We start from the raw sequence: 25,000 nt of genomic DNA on the forward strand, positions 1-25,000 counted from the left end.
CTCTATTGTGTGTATTTTGATGATTAGCACAGGTCTGAGATCAGGCTCACCGCAGAACAGGTGTCCGCAGTTGGTCTCAACGGGCAGAACAGCCTGCTGGAGACACACGGGACACGACATGTCAGAGTAAAACTGATGCCGGGACTCTGAGGACACCTGATGGAGAGACACAGCGTTATTGCACAGTCCTGACTAACACACTCTCAACATACAACCACTCAACAGGGGATTCGGCAGTGTATGTGTGTGTGTGTGTTGTTCACCTGCTCGGCCTGCAGCTGCTCTCGCACAACACGCACACGCTCCTGACTCTCTGGGTGGATCCGCTGCTGCTCGCTCCTGATGGAGGAAAACACACGTGTGTGTAAGAGAGAGAGTGTGTGTGTGTTAATGTGTCTCAGTGTGAGTGAGTGAGTCTGTGTGTGTCACCTGCAGAGCAGTGTGGTGAGTCCGGCCAGCAGTGTGACACTGAGCACCAGCACCAGCAGCACAGCGTTGCTCACACCCTCGATCAGAGACGCCTCATCTGGAGCTGGAGCTGCAGCTCCATCCACACACACACTCCCCTCCATCACTGCTGATCATGTCCTGCACACACACGTTTGTTTTTGTGAATTGTGGGGACATTCCACAGGTTTTCATTGCACAGACTGTATGTTCTATCACCCTCACCCCAGCCTACCCCTAAACCAGCCCTCACAGGAGGCTGAGGACAGAGCTACTCTCTGAACTCATACTGGGTGATCGAGAAGCTTTAGGAGAAATGAGGACCGCTCATATATCAATTAGGCAGACCCTATAACAACATCCCGCTTCCACAGTAGTGCGAGTACTGCTCTAAACATACTATTACACATGTTTATTCACAATTTAACACGACATCTTTAGAAATCTTCTCTTAAGATACCTAAAGAGATCTCTAGATATCACACACAGACACACACACACACTCTCTCTCCCTCTCTATCTACCTCACAAACAAACACAAACTCTCTCTGACACACACATACACACTCACTCACACTCACACACACACACACACACACACACACACACACACACACACACACACACACACACACACACACACACAGACACACCAACGCACACACACACACTCTCCCTCTCTATCTACCTCACAAACAAACACAAACTCTCTCTGACACACACACACACTCACTCACTCACACACACACACACACACAAACGCACACACACACTCTCTCTCCCTCTCTATCTACCTCACAAACAAACACAAACTCTCTCTGACACACACACACTCTCACTCACACTCACACACACACACACGCACACGCACGCACGCACGCACGCACGCACACAAACACACACACACACACACACACACACGGATATCAGCAGCTTCAGATTGTCAAACACTTACATGAGGAGCAGTTCGGTTCAGCGCTACACAACACTACACAACAACACAACACTGTAGTCTGTGTACAGTTGTGTGTCTGCGTCCTGCACTGGAGCTCTTCCGCATTCCTCCTCCTCCTCTTCTTCTTCTTCTGCTGCTGATGCTTGTCGGACTCTCGGCGCTTTACCGCCACCTTCCGCTCTGGTTTCTCTTTACTTAACAGAAAAACTGTAATTCCGCATTCCTCGTCCGTCACAGTGTTTGAGGTATGTGCCCGCTGCGACTCCTGTCTTTGGCTGATTGTGTCTGTAATTTAATCGAGCGTTCTGTGTTCGTGTCTGCTTTGTTGTGATTTTTCCGTCAGGCGGGGCTGTCCGCGTCTGCAGGGTGGCAGCTGAAGGACCCCGAGCGTCTGTCTGGCTGAGTTGTTTCTGTCACCGCCGTCTATTCGGTAAATCTCCGTCTGGAATCTCCGGTTCGACGGCTTTTCCCTCTCAGTCGGACATCAATCGCGTTTATTCGCCATCATCGCGCGGTAAACACCGTAAACCGGCGCAGCGTGAGTCCGAATCGGATCCGGATCGAGTATGAGTGCGCTGGAGACTCTGGACCGGCTGGAGCTGTGCGAAAGTCTGCTGACCTGGGTGAGTTCTGCTCCTTTACACCCGCTTACCCAGTTTACCGTGTTCTGGGGACCCTGTAGGGCTCTACTGATGCTCAGTAATGCGGTGATCTCTCAGTACCGGAGTAAATAAATCTCTGTTCCAGACTCTGTGTTCAGTCAGAAGAGTCGAATCTTTCAGTTCTGATGACTCCAGCTCATAAACACCACCAGACATAACCATAAGTCTGATTAACTCGGGTAAAGTTTGTTTATTTTCACAGATTCAGACTTTCGAGTTCAGTAAAATAGTGAAGCAGAGTTTACAAGGCTGATATACTGTAGATTGATGATGATGATGTACTGTTACGACACTCCCTGCATCGTTTAGCACGGTATACTTTCAATATTGAGTCTGAAATCACACTTCAAAACCACATCAGCACTGTTTAGCTGACAGTGGACACTGCTGTACTGTGATGGTCATTGATGAGATTTCACCATTTGGAATTGGCAAACAATACTTTGAAATGTCATTATCAAGGAGAACTTTTGAATATTAATCCAACTTTACAATTTCTCAATTTCTGGTGACCCTGTAGGGCTCTACTGATGCTCTGTGTCTGCGTTTGGCCTCAGTAATGCGGTGATCTCTCAGTACCTGAGTAAATAAATCTCAGTGCTGTGCTGTTTCAGACTCTGTGTTCAGTCAGAAGAGTCGAATCTTTCAGTTCTGATGACTCCAGCTCATTAAACACCACCAGAAATAACAATAAGTCTGGGGTAAAGTTGCTTTTATATTCACACATTCAGACTTTTGGGTTTAATAATGCAGTAAAGCTCAATGTAAAGGCTAATGACATCAATATCATGACATACTGTTCTGAACACAACACATTATATTTGTGACTGTAAAAAAACTAGTAAACACTGCTGTCTCTATAGAAGATCCCTGTGTAGTTTTGGCGTTTTGGCTCTGAAATCTCACTTCAAGTCAACATCAGCACTGCCTAACCGACCGAACACTGCTGTACGTCAATAGTCAATCATTTTCCTACAGCTTTATTCATCAGAGGTCACCACAGTGGAATGAACCACCAACTATTCCAGCATATGTTTTACACAGCAGATGCCCTTCTAGCTGCAACCCAGCACTGGGAAACACCTATACACACTCATTCACACACACACTCACACTGTACGGCCAGTTTAGTTGATCAGTTCCCCTATAGTGCATGTGTTTGGCCTGTAACCGGAGCACCCGGAGGAAACCCACACCAACACAGGGAGAACATGCAAACTCCACACAGAAACACCAACTGCCCCAGCCGAGACTCAAACCAGAAACCTTCTAGCTGTGAGGCCACAGTGCTGACCACTTGAGCCACCATGCTGCCTGCTTTGATGGTCAATGGCTGATGATATGAATACCCGACTTATTATTTTGCCAAAAAAAAACCTTTTTTAGGGATGTAAACAAAAATAATAGTCTGAATATATTTCCTGTTTTACATGTTTCTTTCCTAAAGCTTCCAACAATCTGAAAAGAGCCCCATATTGATAACTAATGTTACGAGAGCTGTTTTATCATGGAGTTCTGATTGAACTGCTTCTTGTTACGGTTGTGAAATAGTTTCATACCAAGCAGGAAATGTTTATGGGCTGATGACATCACCACATTAAAATGGTCTATATTAAGAAGAAAGTCAGAGCATGCCAATATAACACCAGCTTCACATCAGCCCTGAGGTTTACGGTTTATATTCACACATTCAAGAGTTCAATAAAACAGTAAAGCAGAACATGCAAAGGTGAATATCAGATTAATATCAAACACAACGCATATCTGTTACTGTATCAGCACAACTGATTAACACTGCTGTCTCCATGGAAGATTGAGGTGATGTTTGACTGATTCAGGCTTTCTCCATTTAAAAGGCTGATGTACTGTAGATTAATTACCGTTACAGCACTCTCTGCATTGTTTACCACAGTATACTTTGAATATTGAGTCTGGAATTGCATGTGAGGATGACTTAAGCACTGTTAAATGGGTCGGTGTAAGATTCTGACGGTATGATACCCTTGGAGAAAGACATCATGGTTTCACGGTATTGTGATTACTTACTGCTCTGAATTATGCTCTTTTAATATGTCTTAGTAAAAAACTCAAGCTTTCCCCCTCTTTGAACACAATATATTTTATTTTGAGAAACTTTTATAAGATTGTGGAGCAGTGAACATGTCAGAATAAATAATGAAACGGACTCATTGACTTCTGCTGTCTTCAGTGGTGTCTAATACGCTGATTTCTGTTGTTTAAAATGGCATCTTTTCTGCTGGAGATACTGCTGTCCTAAAAAATAAGAACCAAAAAGTTTTTAAAAAATCTGACATGTACAGTAGGAATGTTATTGACAATATTGGCGGTTTTAAAACCTTGACTTTTCCAACCCGCGCTATACCTTGAACACGGTTATCATGCCATGCCTAGTGTGCACACTGCTGTACTGTGACAGTCATCAGCTGATAATGTGATTTCACCTTTCAGAATAGGCAAACAGCTCTTTTCTGACAGGATATTATTATGGAGAAAGTCTGCATGTGCGAGTATGAGACCTCATGTCAGCCCAGTGTGTGGCTGACTAGCAGCTGAATGTGAGCTCTTGTGGTTCACTGCGGTCCGACTGTAGTTTACTGTGTGTTCTGGTGTCTGTTCATGTACCGTCTGTTGGAGGACTCTCATCATCAGTCTCTGGAGCAGCTCAGCTCAAAGTGTCTGTGACCTGAACTCAGATCAGTGTTGGGTCTTAGAGTCTCTGTCACGGACGTTATTGATCACTGCATTGACTGATTAATGTCCATTAAAGCATATGATCGTGTGTGTGTGTGTGTATGTGTGTGTATGCAGTGCTTCCTCTAGGATGTTTTCCAGCTGTGTCGGCAGGCTTTTTTTACACAGATCTACTACCTGAGGCGTTATTTCAGTGACAAATGTTGTGAGCGCAGTATTACAAGTCGAGATCGCATTTATGTAATAGCTTACAGCATGCAGATCTCTGTGCTTGCGGGCTGATGTCCTCTGCTCATGCACAAAACTTCTTGTACGCCCTCAAATATAAGCCGCTTCAAGAGCGCGCAGATCTTGTGCGCTCTCAAATAAATGCTGCTGAGGTGCGATTTTAGTATGTTTATGTAGTGAGTTTGTCTCCAACATTTATTAGACTTGCTAGGAATATTTATGAATGTCTTTAATAGACCTACAGAGCGATATTAATGCGTCCTGCAGTAAAGTGAAACAGCTATATGTCGTGTTTGCTTGCCTCACGCACCTGTCAGTCAGCCAGTCTGTCAGCACGTAACTTTAAAGGGTATACAGGGCTCGAAGTTAAACTTTTTGCTTGGTAGCACTGGTGCTCCTGACTTTAAAAATTGAGACGCATCAGCCAAAATTTAGTCGCACCCACCAATTATAAGCACCGTTACTACAAGTGTTATACAAACATATGTATTGCACTAATCAAACTAACAAGCAAAAAATATATATGCAAGTGTGAGGAAAATATGTCTCAACAAAATCCTGTTATCACAAGAAAATACATTTTCATAACAGAACTGACCAAAGCACGGAGCGCTCACCGGCCCTGCACACACTGCTGGACATGAATGAATCTGTTAACGGTATAACTGTGCTGTTCTCACAGGTGCTGTCAGATATTGCACTGATGCTTTTGACACATACTGTACCTTATTATATTCATATGTCATGTTAATAGCAATACTTTTCATGAGTAGGGGTATTAGTTTAGTCAGTGTAAGGCCTTTTGCGATGGTGTTCGTGGTGTTGAATTTTACATAGCTGCCCCTTGCACGGCGGACAGCATCTGGCGATTATATGAAGGATTAAACAGAAGCTCTCGTGCGAGATGTGGCACACAGTTACCTGAAAACTCCATCCCACAGACTTTTCATAGCGGACTTGAAGCCAATGGAGGTCTTTTATCCACTCCTGGAAAAGTGTAGATGGTGGATTAACATTCAGCACATGGTCACTAATAAGATGTGTCATTATTTGTAACTTTAGATGGTTTCTAAAACTAAATCTGTCAGTGTTATCTTCATTCTCATCTTCAGCGCTGTACAGTTTTTCGCGGTAGTAGCTCTCTCTGTCATCCCAAGCCAGAAGGCATTGACTGAGTGATTGACAGCTGATATTTCAGTGCTAGAGCAGTGGGCCAATAATAAGCACGCGGCAGGGCCAGCATTACGGACTTGGCTTTGTTTATTGCAGCAAGTTGACATGACAACAGTTTTAACCCATTCCTGAGCGCTGCGTTTCGCGTTTCAAGTGCAGAGATGCATTCTGCATGAATGTCTCCTAAATCCGTGCATATGGTGAACATTTTGCTGTAAAAACTGCTCGCACACAACAATTTAATGCACTCGCACACATGCTCCCAAATATATTTTAATTTTATATATATTTGCATAGACAAAAAATTTCGGGCGCATACGCGACCAAAATAGTTGCAATTTCGAGCCCTGGTTAAACAAATGACGCACAGCACTACTACGGTTACAGAAAAGGTCTTGCTGTTATAATTCACTTACCTTTTAATATGTTTAAGTGTGATTACCCGCTTTAAAAAAAACACGACTGAATGTTTTGAATGAGAATCTGTAATGTAGTCGTGGCGGGATCAATTTTGGCGTTGCGCCCCACCATGGAAGAATGACTGTAGCAGAAACCATGTGAATGTACATGAGCAATTCCAAGCAAATGTCCACCTTGGCAAAATCGTGAAACCGTTTCTGTGTTTTTTTGTGCGAGCAAATATTTGACAGTACTTCAGAAATACACTATAATGTCTCTGTCAATGTGTTCAAACAATTATATCTGATTTACCAAGTCGCACATGTGCCAATGACACAGCGGTCACATCCATACCGCAGCATTTACCTCACACTTGCACTAATGTCAAATATAGTCAAGTCAGTCGTGTGTGTTCTGATGTGAGCAGCTCTTCTCCTCGTGATGAGCATCATTTATTTTGGCTGTGCAGTTTAACTCACTGAATTCCTACATTATATGCTGTATTCTGTAAACTCACAGACTGCTTTGGTCATGTTGATTTCCCTCATTTAATATGTATCAGTGTTTACAGATTGCTGTTTTCCTCGTCCCGTAACTCGTTGGTTGGCTGTTGTGGAAGATATAAACAGACGTTTCAATATGATGTTAACAATAAACTTTCTGTCAGCTGATGTCTTCAGTTTTGACTGCACACGTCACATCCGTAACGCTGGAACTGCTCGTATATGCGTATCCATGTGCCTGCACCTGTGTGTGTGTGTGTGTGTGTGTACATATCTGTGTATATCAGTATGTGTATTTATTTATTTATGTGTGTGTATCTGTGTGTGTGTGTGTGTGTGTGTGTGTGTGTGTGTGTGTTAGTACACATCCGTGCGTCTTTGTGTATATCTGTTTTTGCATGTGTATCTGTGTGTTTGTGTGTAGATCTGTGTTTGTATTCATGTGTGTATGTCTGTATGTAAGCCTATCCATCTTGGTGTATGTCTGTGTGTGCTTGTACGTGTGTGTGTGTATGTATGTATGTATATGTATATGTGTGTGTGTGTGTGTGTGTGTGTGTGTGTGTGTGTGTGTGTGTGTGGTCAATCAGTGCTCTCTCCACAGCACAGGTGTGTGTTATTCTCCTGGACAGAGCAGTTTCAGTTATTCACAATGTAAATATAGTGAGGGGCAGACTCATTAGTATCACTAATGATCAGCTTGTGTGTGTTTGTGTGTGTGTGTGTGTGTGTGTGCACTAATAGGATTGTGTGTGATTGACACATGCAGATATGAGTGATGATGAGGATGAGTGACGCCTGCAGACTCTCAGAATGAGGCTCAGTGCTGCAGACAGGATCTTCCTCCTCACACTGATCACTTATATTAAACAGGAGGACATATTGATTAATGAGCAGCCTGACTCAAATAGGCATTCTCCACACACACACACACACTTACACACACTTACACACACACACACACACACACACACACACACACACACACACACACACACACACAGTTGTATTATGTGAATTTATTTGGAAATGAAAGAAATGAGCGTTTTGTAAACAGACGTGATGTAATGGTACACCGGGAAATGTCTGCATTAATGAGTATTGAACAGGAGTTTGAGTCTGGCAGCTCCTGCAGTGGGCTCCATAGTTCATCTCCAGTTCTGTTTTGAACAATTGTGTTTAATAATCAGTTCAAAAGGAACATTCTTATTAATATTAAAGTGTTATTAAGGCGGCACGGTGGCTCAGCGGTTAGCACTGTGGCCACACAGCAAGAAGGTTGCTGGTTCGAGTCCCGGCTGGGTCTGTGTGGAGTTTGCATGTTCTCCCTGTGTTGGTGTGGGTTTCCTCCGGGTGCTCCAGTTTCCAGTCCAAACACATGCGCTATAGGGGAACTGATCAACTACACTGGCTGTAATGTATGAGTGTGTGTGTGTATGGGTGTTTCCCAGTACTGGAAGGGCATCCGCTGTGTAAAACATATGCTGGAATAGTTGGTGGTTCATTCTGCTGTGGTGACCTGATGATTAAAGGGACTAAGCTGAATGAATGATAATTGAGCACATTAATCTGGACACTTGCCTTGCTGAGTGTATGTCAGTGTACAGTAGGGTTTGGGACGGCACCACACACACTGCTGTCCTCTCAGTGCCCTATATAAGGGTGTAAGTGGACGCAGCAGGACTCTCTGTAGGAACACAGTGTGTCATTAGCCCCTTTCACACAGTGAAACCGGTTAATATCCGGATCATTTCTGGAACAACTTTACCAGTACATTCAAAACAGTGCTGATCACACAGGCGAGTGTAGCAGACCTCAAATGGACTTCCCTCTCAAACACAGTCACACACACACACACACACACAGATGAGGAGGAGAAACGCTGATTTCATTCCTTTATAGAATAGTGAAGCACAGTGAGGATACTTTAACACCGGAAACTTCTCTCTCAATCCTCTGCTTCACCATCTGCATGCACCACGCGACTGAGCAGGCACACAGAAAAAGACAAATCTTCTTATTTTAAACATTTAAATGCAAATGAAATAAAATCACAACTACATAATGTAAATAAAAAATATATATCTTTAAATAACATAACTCCCCCAACATTAACATATGAACTTGTGGCAACCTCATGCAGTCACATCTATCTTTTATCTAACTGTAAATGGCATTCATTTCTAATTACTGAATTACTGATAAAATAAAACTCCTTTTTGTTTGCAATAATTAAATTACTAGGTGAAAATCTGCCACAACACAATTAAATGACACCATTACTCTAATTTAAACTGATTTACATATTTGGATTCTCAAAATAACAAGCCAATAACCAAAACAACATACCTTGACAGAATAGTGAGGCACAGTGAGTGTACACTTTAACACCGGAAACTTCTCTCTCAATCCTACATGAAAATACACGTGCAAATGAAACTCTAAATAAATCACAATAAACACACCATATTAGAGTAAAATATACTCATCACAACGATACACATTATAACAGAAACCCTAAGCAGCATTATAACATCAAAATTTTATGATTGTGACTGCAAAGAGATCATAATTGCAAGATTAGACGAGAGCGAGAATGACCTCTGCTTCACCATCTGCGTACACCACGCGACTGAATGCGGGCACACAGAGGGAAGCTTTAGGCTGCGTCCGAAGCTGAATACTTCCATACTATATAGTACGCTAAAATCAGTATGCGAGCCGAGTAGTATGTCTGAATTCATAGTATTAGAAAATCAGTATGTGAGAAGTACCCGGATGACTTACTACTTCCGGCGAGATTCTGGAGTGCACATCCCATGCATGCTGCGCTATCCCATAATGCCCTGCAAGAGAATTCATGAATGGAAGTGATTGACGCAACTGACACAGGTAGGTCACGTGACCATGACAAAATGGCAGATGTAGTACCTCCAAATTCCATTCATACTTTTCACATTCATACTGTATAGAACGCACTTTTCTAACAGCCGAGTAGCACGTTTACATTCAAATGCAGTACCTACTGAGTAGTAGGCGGTTTCGGACACAGCCTTAATATTCACCCGGTGTCACACTATTTACAGCCCCACCTACAACAATCATGGGAACTCTTGAAGCGAATAAAACAAAACATTAGGTGCAAGTTTTGCTGAAGTTAACTATTACCTGCATATAAAAATAAAATCAAATGAATCGGCCACACGAGGACGTTCACACATTCATAAACAGCGGTAAATTCTGTCATCATTAAGCAGAAATGAGCTGTAAACGGCTGCGCTTGTGTTTGTAAACACAGAAGAGGTCAGGCTTTTGGTGATGCATGCATGATTCATGCAGCTGCAGTCCCGGAGACATCCACAGGCAGAAGCCAACCACAGCTAATGTTCACACACTTGACTACATCACTAACTGTGTGGATGGATCAGTATTGTGAACAGCTTGTATGAAAACATGTGGAGGAACACTTCTACATGTGGAGATATGTGTGTGTGTGTGTGTGTGTGTGTGTGTGCTGGCGCTCACCGGCTGCTTCACGTGCACACGCGTCACACAACTGAAGCAGAGCTGGAAGGTAAACACAGAGGGGCTCATCATCAGCATCTCATCTATAATTATTTCCACAGTCGGCATTCAGAAGGAACAGAGAAACGTGATCTGACTAACATCTAGCAGCTAAATGTGTCTGGACAAATATTCAAAGACCTTTATCTTCATAAACCATGCGGATGTCAATGCGTCTGAGTGTTCTGATTGGCTGGGGTAGACGTCTCATGTCAGAGAGTTCTAGAAGTGAGCGCAATCTTCCCGACAATCTTCCTGCAGTCTCTCTCTCTCTCACACACACACATCTACACACCTGAAGAAGACACGTGACTGTTCACATTCCACATCTGCTGTCAGATGCATCAGATCACAGACATGCGACACACACACACACACACAGCCATGCATCTCATACACAGCCACGTGTCACACAGATTCATTCACACACTCGCAGCCAAACACAAGTGACATTCCACATGTGCTTTCAAGTTCACAGACATGTGTCACACACACACACACACACACACACACACACACACACACACAAACACAAACAAACAGACACACACTTCCATGCCTCATAGACACAAAGGCATACACGCACACACACCAGGATCAGCTGATGCACATCTTCAGTTTACACTTCAGATGAACCTGAAAGCAGCGTCACACCATGATCAAAACCAGCTGTGTGTGTGTGTGTGTGTGTGTGTGTGTGTGTGTGTGTGTGTGTGTGTGTGTGTGTGTGTGTGTGTGTGTGTGTGCGTGCGTGCGTGCGTGCGTGCGCCGCAGCTGATTTTCCAGCTTCTATGTGTTTCCTGAGGCTCTGGGCTGGAACTTCCTGAATCTGCTGCACTGCGAGTCAGAGACGCTGATCTGCATTGTGTTCAACACTCCTGAACACAACAACACACACACACACTCACACACGCACATTACAACACCACAAATACACATACACATGACAAATAATCCATACAGTGCAGAAGTGTGTGTGTGTACTGGTTTTGATGGCTCATAACGACAGACATGTGTAAAATGATATGGGTGTGACCGAACCCTAACTATTACACATGTTGAAGTGCTTTATGAGGACCTGTATTGTGTCCTCGTAATTTTAAATGTTTTTAAATCATGCTTAACGAGCTCTGTGACATTAGTGTGTTTGTGTGTTTGTGTGTTTGTGTGTGCGTGTGTGTGTGTGTGTGTGTGTGTAGCAAGACGGTCTTGAGCCACGCATGTGTTTTCTACCTGCAGGTGTGTTACGTCTGAAATGAAGCTTCAGTTTATGCATCAAAAACACTAAAAACAAACACGGTTTCAAAGAGATGTGTGCTGACTGTGTGTGTGTGTGTGTGTGTGTGTGTGTGTGTGTGTGTGTGTGTGTGTGTGTGTGTGTGTGTGTGTGTGTGTGTGTGTGTGTGTGTGTGTGTGTGTGTGTTTTCAGATCCAGACGTTCAGTGTGGAAGCGCCATGTTCAACAGTGGACGAGTTGACCAGTGGAGAGGCCATGGCACAAGTGCTGCAGAAGATGTATGACACACACACACACACACACACACACACACACCACAGATAAACACACTCTCGCACACACAGTAGTGCTTTATCAGAGTGTGAGTAGAGTCTGAGGTCATGCTGTGGTTGTTGTGTCAGCTGTGATGGGGTCCGCTGGTGTACAGTGTTCAGATGTGCAGCAACAGCGCCGACTCGTCTGTCTTTATGAGGAGAATGTGCTCTGACTGCTGTTTGATGATCATTAATCTCACACACACACACACACACACACACACACACACACACACACACACACACACACACACACACACACATATACATACACACACACACACACACACACATACATACATACATACATACACACACACACACACACACACAGCAGCAGCAGCAGGTGTATTAGACACATTGATGCGGTGACTGATGCAGAAGTGTTCACTGCACCTCTTCCTCTGTTCATGTGTTCTCTCTCTCTCTCTCTCTCTCTCTCTCAGTGATGTGATGTACTTCACTGACGCCTGGATCAGTCGTATTAAACCTGAGGTTGGCGATAACTGGAGGTTAAAGGTGATCATCAGCTCTGGTTCACACTTCTCTTCTGTTCACACACACACACACACGTTCAGACTCTCCACATCAGCATTTACTGACTTGACGTCGGTTTTCCCCAGATGAGCAACTTGAAGAAGATACTGAAAGGCATTCTGGACTACAACCATGAGGTGAGACGCGGGTCTGTGTGTGAGGCTGAAATGACTTGTGCTTTATTAGTAAGACTGACCTGTGTGTGTGTGTGTGTGTGTGTGTGTGCGCGCAGGTGTTGGGGCAGCAGATCAATGACTTCACCCTTCCAGACGTCTCCCTCATCGCTGAGCACTCAGATGCAGCAGAGCTGGGCCGAATGCTGCAGCTCATCCTGGGCTGTGCTGTTAACTGTGAACAGAAGCAGGGTGAGTGATTGTGTGCGTGTGTGTGTGTCTGTGTGTGTGTCTGTGTGTGTGTCTGTGTGTGTCTGTGTGTGTGTGTGTGTGTGTGTGTGTGTGTGTGTGTGTGTGTGTGTGTGTGTCTGTGTGTCTGTGTGTCTGTATGTCTGTGTCTGTGTCTGTGTGTGTGTGTGTGTGTGTGTGTGTGTGTGTGTGTGTGTGTGTGTGTGTGTGTGTGTGTGTGTGTGTGTGTGCGTGTGTGTCTGTGTCTGTGTGTGTGTCTGTATCTGTGTGTGTAAGGCAAATAGTTTTAATAGTCAAAATAAAAACTGTTTAAACAGAATACTGCTCTCTCCATCATAAAATAAACAGAAGTGTTCAAGAGTCTCTGAAAGTTGATCAATACAGTGTTACAGCGTGAGCAATGGTCAAGCGTAAACTCTGAACAACCACAGCAAACTCCTCAACAACAACAACAACAACAACAATAACAACAACAACAACAACAACAACACTACTGATGATCATCAGACCTGAGCTTTAGTAAAGCACTCATCATTATTCAGACACACACTGCAGCGGTACAGAGAGTGAAGCTGGATGACTACAGTACTCTGTCTGATTGGGAGCTGCTGGCTGGATGCACAAGAAAAGAAACCCAAAAGCCGCTGTGGCGACATCCTTACATCCTTTTCATTTACAATCTCCTCACTGCTGCTATACGGCACTCATTATCATGTGCTATTATTCTCACCTGAAGGGACATGTGTGTGTGTGTGTCGATTCCTCGACCGTTTACAAGAGACTTTGCACTCGCGCTCCCCTTGGGTAAGTAGGCGGCTATCAAGCGTTTCTCAGAGGATGCCAAACGGAGCAGCCATTGCTGCAGCTTATGGAGAACAGTAAAGAGCGCTGCAGTGTTTGGCTGCGCTGTGTTTGGTAATTAGTCTACTATTACTGCTGTAATGTGTATGCTGCATACAGAGTGTGAAGCAGATTGCCGAGTTCTACTTGCATGGATTGTGGTGCACTTGCGGCATTCGGGAAAGTTCAAGAAGTGTCTGGCTGCAGAGTTGCACTTGCACCTTCAGGCTTGCACTCTCGGGCTTGCGTGCTCAGGCACCCACGCTTTCTATGCAAGGGACATCATTTGCAATCAATACAAACAAACCGAAAGTAAGTTTCCAGTTTGTTTGGGTTGCCAGTGACGACGTTGGCAAATAATTCTAAGCACTTAAGTTGTATACCATGACAGGACCCCCCCCAACCCCCCCCCCCCCCCCCCCCCCCCCCCCACACACACACACACACACACAAACAAAAGCAGTTTGTGTATTCAGCAGGGCTCGAAATTGCGACCGTTTTGGTCGCATATGCGCCCTAAAATTAATCTATGCGACCTCATAATATATTTGGGCGCATTAGTGCGACTGCAGATAATGGTTGTAGTGAGACCTGTTTTGGTTTTTTGTAAAAACGTGCTGAATCGCTCTTCCCTGCCGCTATATTGGTTCATATTAGCTGTCATTCACTCAAGGTATTCCGCTGTCAGATGATAGGGAAGGAGCTTTTATGACCACAGGAAATGCAAACGGCTGAAGAGTGAAAACTTAAAGCACACAGGTTTGCAAACCCCACCTAAAGTTGAGGCGCAGATGGAGCGATCATGACACGTCACGTGGTGAATAATGATCCGCCAGCTGAGATCAATCGAGTACGCGCTTCTTGGAGAAGGTGCCCGAATCTCCATGCGTCGCATTCACTGCGTGTTCAGCGCAAATGTCCGCTAAAAATCAAATCTAATACTGTACATATCATCGCCAAAGAAGCTCGCCTTTACTAAGTTTACACTGAAACTGCGGCTAATAACAAAGAGCGGTATTGCGCCGGTGGTCAGCGCAAGAATCCTGCTCTGCCTGCTCATAAATTGGGTCGGCTGACTCGCCAGCTTTTCCACTAACACAGAAAAATGAAGATCAGTTCAGACTGAACCTTTAAATTGACACAAACTGAAACCAAATCTTTTCAAGAGTGATAGAAGTGAGACTTTACTTACTTTCTCTTGTCTATTCTTGTTTGAGGTGTATATTATTTTTTTATTTATTTACTGATGACTGCTTTGCAGCTTTCATCATTGAATTGAATGATTTATTATAATCTTTTGTTTGTTTTGTAGCAGAAATATTATTTATTAAATTGACATGCATATAAAAACAGCAGCACAAAATCAATACTTCTTACTGCAATGCTTCATTTTTGTTTGATGCAAACTATACAATTATTTTTCATAAAGTAACAGACTTTTTATAGCAGATAACCTACATTCATGCACATTCAAGGCAGCATCATAATGAGAAATGGAATTCATTGTTACTATTATTCTCATTTTCATCATCATTCATATTCTAAGGCCTAATTATTAGACATTTATTTTGGAATTATTGCACACAAATATCAATGTCTTCGCAGCATTAAGCCTGATTTATACTTCTGCGTCAAGTGACCGGCGTGACCCACGGCGCATGCAACGCGAGCAGCTGTGCATTTATACTTCTGCTGCTGTCTCTGTTGGTCTGCATTAACACTTCCGAAACGCTAGTGGGCAGTGAGGTGTAAATGTTCCTCTGTGTCGAGTTTCTTCTCTGGTTTTTAGCTTTTCCTGAACACTTCCGGGATGTACAAGTGACTCAAACTTGCTCATTTAGAGGCAGGAACCGGCGGACGTGCAACAACTTTAACTATGAGGTAAACACAAAACAAAACTTTACATCCGGAGCTCCTTCACGCGACTCCACACTTGTAAACAATCGCTCGCGCCATTCGCGCGGCTCTCGGTCCCGCCCAGACTCGTCAGCGCTACCAAGCCGACCACTCACAGAGCTTACGCTATGCGTCGTTGCGACGTGTAGTTACATTTTTTGAGAGGTGCGCGTCAGTGACGGCCACGGCCACGGCGAAGGGCTATGCGTCAGCGCTGTAGCATACGCCGGTGTTTGACGCAGAAGTATAAATCAGCCTTTAGTTAGATAGTTGTTTCTGGTATTTGTCAGTCCTATTAATGTTGTTTAAAATAAAACAAATACCTTAAAAAACTATTTGCAGCGGTGCTCATTCATTTTTTCTGGTGCTCCTAAAAATTTTTTGGTGCTCATAAATATTTAAAGTTGGGAGCACCGGTGCTACCAAGTAAAAAGGTTAATTTCGAGCCCTGTTCAGCATATGATTTTAAAGCTTTAATGGAAATTTACCAAAGCAGGCTACTATTAACATTCATACCAGCACAGCTTATTATTTATTGATATGAACTATCAGGTCTAAATAGACACACAAAGTATTCCTAAACAGTTAAGAATAAAAAACAACAGGCTAAAGCAAATCTGAATTTTAGTTTGTATTTTAAACATTTCAGGGAGTTTTAGTATTACAACTAATGAACACACATTATGGTCTTGCAGCAATGATTCTTGAATGACTTGGGAAACTATTGGTTAATCAGCAGGTCCCAGGACGATCGTAAACAAGATTGCAGATGTGGATGCAAGTGCTGTGACGGGAGAGTGCAGGGCTCGATTGCATGAAGTCCTTAACCCAAACATCCCTCAGTTTAAGGTTAAGGGTACCCTTTGTGAAAGTTGGTTTGCAAGGAGAAAAAAAAAGAAAGAAAGATCAACTCAAGGCTGTCATTCAGTATTTCCCCTTAGTCCTTAGCAACCATTTCCTGTAAGGGACCTAATCAGCTCCCTTGAACAAATGAGACTGAGGCCGTACTCACACTATGTACAGTTGCCTCGAACCGGGCCAAAGCACGCTTGTCCCCCCTCCCGTCTCCCCCGACGGCCCGCACTCACACTACAATCGGGCCTGGGCACGCTTACGTCATCGCTGCTGCGCTGTTCAGTGAGAAGCGCTCTCGCTCAGCACAGTGGAGATTTCTCTAGTTATATCGTGTCAGTGGTTTGTTATGCAGTGACATGCAGTCACATATTTCGCTAAACAGTCCTTAGGGATGCGGGGACACGCAGTCAGATATTTCGCCGAACAGATCCGCCACTTTTGGCGCTCATAAACAGTCATAAAGCCCTCGTGCTGCAGGAATGAGGAGGTCTGCTGTAGGTGCAGCTGTCGTGCAGTGAGAGGTTTGCGTCTTTAATAAACTACGGCAGTTTGCGATCACTGAACAGTAAGAATGATTAATAAATCCATATCAAACAGCCCCTTAAAGTCATGTCTCGCTTTCAGTTTCAGGCTTTGGTGCGTTTTGCAACGGGCCAGGGCCGGCCAAGTGAACCGTGCCTGAGCCCGATTCGGCGCACTCACACTTCTCAAACGATCCGGGAAACGGGCCTGGGCACGGTATCGGATAGCATAGTATGAGTACGCCCTCAAAGTTCAAGCATTCTCACCCAAATAAAAATGTTTTAGATGAAAGACTCACAGGACTGCAGATGAATAATTTAATAAAACCATTTAATAAATAAACTAAGACATGTTGATGAGTTAGCACGTCTGCGCAGGAGTGCATCCATATGAAGTCGCCGTTTCAGTGCAGTTTCAACAGTCTCTGCAAGATCTCGGCCCAGTTTTATAGGTCCTCCACACATAATGTCGAGATGGACTCAATAAGGGAACGTCTCGACTCGCTTAACTGAAGGAAATCGGCACAGATGATGTGAAACATTACTGCAGAGCTGTTGTAAGGCAAGCATTCGTAGTTTGTTACGATCTGTTTGCGTAACTAAAGCAACTGAGGTGCCCGTCACCATATGTTTCCAGAAACTACAGTCAAACGCTTAGAAAACAGGTATTTAGGTAGGGGTGACACATTAGAAGTTTTTGCAATGCTCTTAAGGCGGATTTAAGCTTCTGCGTCAAGCGCACGTGTATGCTACGGCGCGGCCTACGCATGGACGCATAGCCCTCGCCATGGCCGTCGACGTCGCTGCCGCGCACTGTTTAAAAATTGGAACTACACGTCGCAACGGCGCACAGCACAAGCTCTTTGGTTGGTCAGCTTGGTAGCGTTGACCTGTGTGGGCGAGAGTTGCGCGAGCCTGATGGAGCGAGTGTTTACAGGTGTGGAGTCCCATGAAGGAGCTCCGGGTGGAGACTGTTGTTTTGTGTTTAACTCATGGTTAAAGTTGGTGCACATCCGCTGGTTCCTGCCTCAAAATGAGCGAGTTTGAGCCACTTGTACATTTAAGGAAGCGTTCAGAAAAGCAGAACTAAACTCGACACAGAGGAACATAAACGCTTTACTGCCAGCTAGTGTTTCTGGAGTGTATTGCAGATCAACACAAACAGCGCGCAGGAGTATAAATGCACAGCAATGCGCAAGACATGTGCTGTGGGTCACGCCGATCACTCAGCACCGAAGTATAAACCAGGCTTTAATGAAATCCCTTACCTCAGGGATTTTCCCCCTCAGGGACACCCTAAAATTAAATTACTAAAGACTTTCATGCAAGCAGCCTCAGGTGGCGATTATAAATGACGTCACTTGCAGAGGAAGCAAGGTTGCCTGAGCTTGCAAGTCCGAGGGTGCAAGCCTGAACGTGCAAGTGCAAATCTGCAGCCAGACTCGATTAAATAGTTTAGATGTTTTCAACTAGGTGTGCCTAGTTTACATGTGCGCCGCTTGCACAACATGTGCGTGTCGCTCCCATGAGTGCGTTGTTCAGTCGTGCGCCTCCATTGGAAATGACAAAATGACACCCTAAGCTTATTAGCTCAGCCGCCACATTTATATAAAACTATAGCCTTCAGACAAAACTACACACCGAATCTTTTTCATAGATATTGACAATAGTGTTCGGTCAATAAATATCGATTTTATCGCCCAGCCCTAATCGTTGCTAAATTAAAAAAGACAGAAGATCGATTATATCAGAGTAGCTCTGACGTTGACTGGAGAGTTATTGCTGAATGAACATTACTCACTGCAGCATCGTTTAACTGACCAGCCTTCTCTAATTTGTGATTTTTGTTATTCGTCTGCACAGTGGGGAATCTCACACAAGGACAACGGCGAGCGCGTCAAGTAAACGCCTTCACAGATCAGAGCTGTGCGCACACATTCAGCGACACCGCTCATAAGCTTGTACAAGGAGTCAAATGGGTTATATTTCAAACTAACCAGGCCTGCCGTAGATACTTTAACTTAAATGACAAAACAAAAACAACACTGACTGTAGGGCTGTAACGATACACGATATAAAATCGAAATCGCGACACTCAGATCTACGATCCTGTGTCGCGGTGTGATAAGGGAGAATCGCGACACACTACCTTTCCAATAACGTCACGTGTGCCTGCAAAAGTTGAGCTAGTTGAAGAAGAACGTGAGGAAACACTCTTTTTCCGCTCGACATTACGAGCACTGCTCCGTTTAAGCCCTCGCAATTAGCGTTTAACCGGGAGAGCTCGCAAGGAGCTCTTAGTAAGGGACTGTCTGAATGTGTCAGGAATATCAAAAACAAAACCAACTTAACCCCTCTTGACAACAGACAACGGCAGAAACATTGCCAGTGCTGTCAAAGCATTGTTGTTAATGTGGCTGCGCAGAGAGAGATGGGCGTTCACCAGATGCCCCGACTCCTCTGCAGAGGAAACGTTTCTGTAACCGTGCTGTGCGCTTTCTGTTTGAACCTTTGAGAGTTAACGTTACGTGCTGACTGACAGCGCGATGCGTGAGGCCAGGAAACAGGACAAAGCTTTCAGTTAAGATGAACACAGTTTCTATAGTTATACTTTATTTAGAGATAAATGCATATGACTTATAATCACTCATCACTCTATCTTGCTGGAAATTTATAGCCGTTTCGCTTTACTTCAGGATGCATGCCGCTCTGAAGGTCTAATCGCTGTTTTAAGTTATCCAGAGCTGTATGAATGTACAAATCGTGAATATAACAATAGCATTAAATATTACAATTGTAACAACACAGACAGCAACACTTATGCACAATCGATACCCAGCTGATTCAGTCGTTTCATAAGAGGACCGCGCTTCTTCTCTTCTTTTTTCCTTGTCAACATAAAGGTAGTGAGATGCGCCTTGTTTTCGGCTTATAAAGCATGTATGCATATTAATGCAATAGCATATTTAAACAACAAAACTGTTTACAAAAAGTCTACATATGCGCGCGTTGTTGTTGTCTTTTCATCATGCAGCGCGCGCACTTGAACCGCGAGGGAGAGAGAGGAAACCATCAGGATTTATTCTTTAAAATAATGATTTCTATTAAAATGTAAAGGTTTTGTGATTATAATAATAACAGCGGGGCATTAAATAAATGCATATTTTCCGTGGAGCGGGCAATTTGAGGAATGCGATTTTTATTTGACGGAAGAAAAAACATGATTGAAAAAAACAGCCTATGCCGGTTATTAAAAAGAATCAGTCAGTATTTTCGTTTTGTAATATAAATTAATTATTTAAGTGAAAATAATTTAGGGCAGTCCTATTTATTTTATTCATTTTATTTAGATTATTCTGCTCTTCTGTGCTAAACACTGCAGGTGCGTGAAAATGCTCTGTTGTTCTGTTCTGCTATTAATATGCTAGCATTTAAAAATAAATCAGTAGCCTATTTTCAAATGCAATATTTAATGTGTCAGACACAAAATAGACACGTCAATTTGTTTAATATAAAATTAATAGTAATCTGACCAGTTAACCGTTATTATAATAACCGATTAATGAGCGGCGGTTGTCTGTTAGCAAAATTAACCGAAATGAGCATCCCTAGTAGCCATTTAATTTACTTTTTCTATGTAAGAGAACTTGATGGAAAAATAATTTTTAACATGCTTGAACCATCTACACAATGCAGTTTAGTTCTGTTTGGTTTTTCAAAAGTATTTTGTTACAAAGAAAACAAAAATGATATAATTCTATTTAATAAAAAATAGTTTTAAAAATATTTTTTTCCCCACCCCACACGAAAAAAAAATCGTGATATGAATCGAATCGTGGGTCAAAAATCGTGATACGAATCGAATCGTGGGTTTGGTGTATCGTTACAGCCCTAACTGACTGATGCTGTTCAAGAACCGGCTGTGTGCTGTAGAGTTATAAAAGACAGTTTTTCTAATCATGTTTGTTTTTTTCTTCTGTCAAATAAAAGCATCAGGCTGCCTCACATCTACTGATGCGGTGGAAATATGCATTTAATGAATGCTCTGCTGTTATGATCATATCATAACCCTCTGTCATCATATTAAACTGAAGTCATCATGTTGAAGATTATGTGTTGAGTGTCTGCGCTTCTGTGCTTTCATTTCCTCTCTCACTCGCGGCTCATGTGCGGCTGCCCTGCGCGTGATCAGACATACGTTGATTATTATTTAAGGCAGTCTATGGGCTGCTATAGCACATAATCACTGTGTTTTTACATATAGTATAGAGTTGCATTGATTTGCGTACATGATTTATAAGCTTTAAAATGAATGCCTCAGTTTGCTGTAGAGGAATCATTATGCAGAAATCATGAAGATCACTGCATGTGTTTGATGGTGGATTATGTCGGCTATTTTAAAAGTGGATGTTGTATTAGATCTATTAATAACTGCAGTTCTGCAGATGGAGAAGGGTTGGGTTGTTGGTTGTACACTAAATCATCACAACTATCTGTTGTGTTTGTGAGCGGTGCTGTGGGCGCTCTGATGGAGAGCAAACCCTGACGCTCTGACTTGTTTCTAAAGCAGAGAAGAGTTCAGAGAGTTTTGCTTTTGCAAAGAGAGGAAGATGTTGATGACCAGATCCAGGAGAGAGGCTTCAGCATCAGTGTTCAGCTGTCAGACTGTGAGCAGCAGTGTCCTTCTTTCACATCCTCTTTGGGAGAATGGGCTGCGTCTCTAGCTGCATGTGTTACCGCACCGCGACTTATCACATGTGTGTTGCAGATTCATGCAGCAAAGCTGAAATCGTGCTAAATAAAAATGAACAGTTTTCAGTCGCTTAACTTTTGCATAGGGTGAAAATGCATCCTTTCGGTAATGGTTAACAGGTTACTCTGAGCACCCCTAGCCCATCTGATCATTCAACTGCATTATGCAACTCAGAGAGGGTATTGTCAACTGCAGAGATCATAACAAACCAAGAGAGAGCTGCCGGAGAGGCAGACATGCTGATGTTCCTCCAGAGGAATGGTCATTTTCCTTCATTAGCGCTCTACATTCTTTTACATTTTCATTGATTGTGTTACAGTTTTTAGTTTTGTTTTATTCTACATTAAAGTCATAATAATAAAATAAAGTGCTGATAATTCTGTTTCAGTTGTTTTTGCTTTTTCATTTAAAACACTACTAAAAGTACCGATAAGGGAACCGCTAAAGCACCGAACCGATGAGTGCTATTCGTAACAGTAGTAATACTGCTCAAACCTTAACAATACCCATCCCTAGCGAGTGTGTGTGTGAGAAAGTGTGTGCGACTATGTGTGTGTATATGCATGTGTGTGTGCTGTTATCATTATGCTGTATACATTAGTAATGACTAGGGCCAGACGCAATCTGCGGATGTTTTTTGCTATTTCTGCCAAAAAATTTGGTAAAAATCTGCAGATTTCAGTGGAATTATTTTAGTATCATAACTAAAACCTGAATATGTGACATAAAAAAAATATCTTTTTTACTTTTATTTAATCTTTAAAATGCAAATCCAATTAGATTCACTTGATTTGGTAAACAAAGCCAGTCTCTCATATAATATCTCTACTAAAAGACAGAAAACATGACTGTACACACTGCCTTGTACATAAATCATTTTCACATTAGTCAATAATATTACTGAAATTAATTAATTAAATTTAGATTTACGGTCATTTACACGAGTAAATAAACAGAATTAACGATGGGCCGAAATCTGCAGAATTCTGCGTGCGCAGACTCTGTGTGGGCCTAGTGATGATGCTGATAATCCAGCTCTACATCAGGGAAGTTCATCAGTTTGTCTGTCGACACAGAAAGCAGCTATTCAGCAGGTATTAATAGTAATGGCTATAGTGGTGTAACGGATCACATATCTCATCATGGTTGGGATCACACTGCGGTTTTTCAGTCACGGATTGGACCATTTTTCGGATCAGCCAAAAAGGGAGGAGACAAATGTCATTTCCTTTCCATTTATAGAAAAATAGTACAGCAAATATATTTACAACATACAACATATCTTTATTTTCAGTTAATCATTCACCAACCCACACATTAAACCTCATGATTCATTATTGCTGGATCATTTCTGAAACATATTCAGGGACCTAATGTTGATGGATGCTTGTCGCCACCTATTGGTTACACAATGTAATTGCTCCAACAATCTCGATCAAGCGCAGATTTAGATGCACCGTTTCTAAGAATTAATGGTAAACATATGCAGATCAGCATCATTTATCATTGATGTTGCGCGGGTTTAAATTGAACACCTTTAATTAATTGCCTAAGACAGCATTTAGGCAGAACTTCTTCCGTCATCATTATATTTTACAGCGAAGCCAAAATGCGGTCATACATGTGATTTGAGTGATGCAGGGGCGTTCTCTCTGCAGTAACCTACAAGTTCAAAGTTAATAATCCCCGGGTCACATGCGTTCTGATTCATCAGTTGTAATCTGTATGGATCCATCTGATCTGTTACACCCCTAGTAATGACCTTTCACAGTATCTCCATTCAGTTTAATGGCTGCTGGTCCACTGATGATGATGAAGATGATGATGATGGTGATAATGATGAAGATGATGATGGTGATGATGATAATGATGATGAAGGTGATGATGATGAAGATGATGATGGTGATGATGATGATGATAATGATGATGAAGGTGATGATGATGAAGATGATGATGGTGATAATGATGATGATGATAATGATGATGATGGTAATGATGATGTTGATGATGATGGTGATGATGATGATGATGATGATGATGAAGGTGATGATGATGAAGATGATGATGGTGATAATGATGATGATGATAATGATGATGAAGGTGATGATGATGATGAAGATGATGATGGTGATGATGAGGATGATGATGATGATATTGATGATGATGATGGTGATGATGATGATGATGATGACGATGATGATGATGACGATGGTGATGGTGATGATGATGGTGGTGATGATGATGGTGGTGATGATGATGATGATGATGAAGATGATGATGAAGATAAAGATGATGATGATGATGACGATGGTGATGATGATGATGAAGATAAAGATGATGATGGTGATGATGATAAAGATGATGATGGTGATGAAGATGATGGTGATGATGATGATGATGATGGTGATGATGATGATGACGATGTTGATGATGATGATGATGATCTTATTTGCAGAGTATATCCAGACCATCATGATGATGGAGGAGTCTGTGCAGCACGTGGTGATGACAGCCATTCAGGAGGTCAGTGTGTGTGCGTCTGTGTGTCTGTGTGCGTGTCTACGCAAGCGGCAGTGTTATTGTGTGCATCTTTGTGCGTACATCTCTTTATGTGTCAGACTGGTGTTTATTCATGTGTGTGTGTGTGTGTGTGTGTGTGTGTGTGTTCACAGTTGATGAGCAAAGAGTCGCCTGTGCCTTCAGGAAGTGACTCGTATGCTGATCTGGACCGGCAGGTATGATCAGAGCTCAGAGCACAGCTAATAAGCTAATGATGTGGCTGATAATAAACCTTGTGTGTGTGTGTGTGTGTGTGTGTGTGTGTGTGTGTGTGTGTGTGTGTGTGTGTGTGTGTGTGCGCGCAGCTGAAGAAGACAGTGGAGGAGCTGAATGATGCACTGGCCGGAAAGGAGGAGATCGCTCAGAGGTGCCATGAGCTGGACATGCAGGTACACACACGCACACACACACAGGTATATGGCTGTACTCTACACCACACGATTAGTCTGAAACGTCTTTGTTTCTTGATAAAAGTCTTCATTG

At 42.9% G+C, this 25,000-nt stretch overlaps 2 protein-coding genes across 8 annotated transcripts in view; one reads left to right on the forward strand and one right to left on the reverse strand.

Moving 5' to 3' along the window:
• The window catches only part of rnf170 (ring finger protein 170), a 5,085-nt gene extending 3,558 nt beyond the window's left edge, over nucleotides 1–1,527 (reverse strand). The window contains 4 exon segments of the mRNA NM_214750.1: nucleotides 51–156; nucleotides 264–339; nucleotides 430–588; nucleotides 1,403–1,527. Coding sequence (NP_999915.1) covers nucleotides 51–156; nucleotides 264–339; nucleotides 430–572 — 325 coding nt within the window. The 5' untranslated portion in view covers nucleotides 573–588; nucleotides 1,403–1,527.
• A 238-nt stretch (nucleotides 1,528–1,765) lies between these two features.
• Nucleotides 1,766–25,000, forward strand: part of hook3 (hook microtubule-tethering protein 3) — a 47,338-nt gene continuing 24,103 nt past the window's right edge. For all 7 annotated transcript variants that reach the window (XR_012406617.1, XR_012406618.1, XR_012406619.1 and 4 more), the window contains exons 1-8: nucleotides 1,766–2,025; nucleotides 12,073–12,158; nucleotides 12,641–12,713; nucleotides 12,818–12,868; nucleotides 12,964–13,096; nucleotides 24,414–24,481; nucleotides 24,631–24,693; nucleotides 24,823–24,906. Coding sequence is in view for 4 of the 7 variants with exons in the window: in XM_073951796.1 (XP_073807897.1) it covers nucleotides 1,969–2,025; nucleotides 12,073–12,158; nucleotides 12,641–12,713; nucleotides 12,818–12,868; nucleotides 12,964–13,096; nucleotides 24,414–24,481; nucleotides 24,631–24,693; nucleotides 24,823–24,906 (615 nt within the window). In the remaining 3 variants the exon portion in view is untranslated. The remainder of the gene's footprint in view (nucleotides 2,026–12,072; nucleotides 12,159–12,640; nucleotides 12,714–12,817; nucleotides 12,869–12,963; nucleotides 13,097–24,413; nucleotides 24,482–24,630; nucleotides 24,694–24,822; nucleotides 24,907–25,000) is intronic.

The sequence above is a fragment of the Danio rerio genome, chromosome 5, assembly GCF_049306965.1.
Source record: "Danio rerio strain Tuebingen ecotype United States chromosome 5, GRCz12tu, whole genome shotgun sequence".
NCBI lineage: Eukaryota > Metazoa > Chordata > Actinopteri > Cypriniformes > Danionidae > Danio > Danio rerio.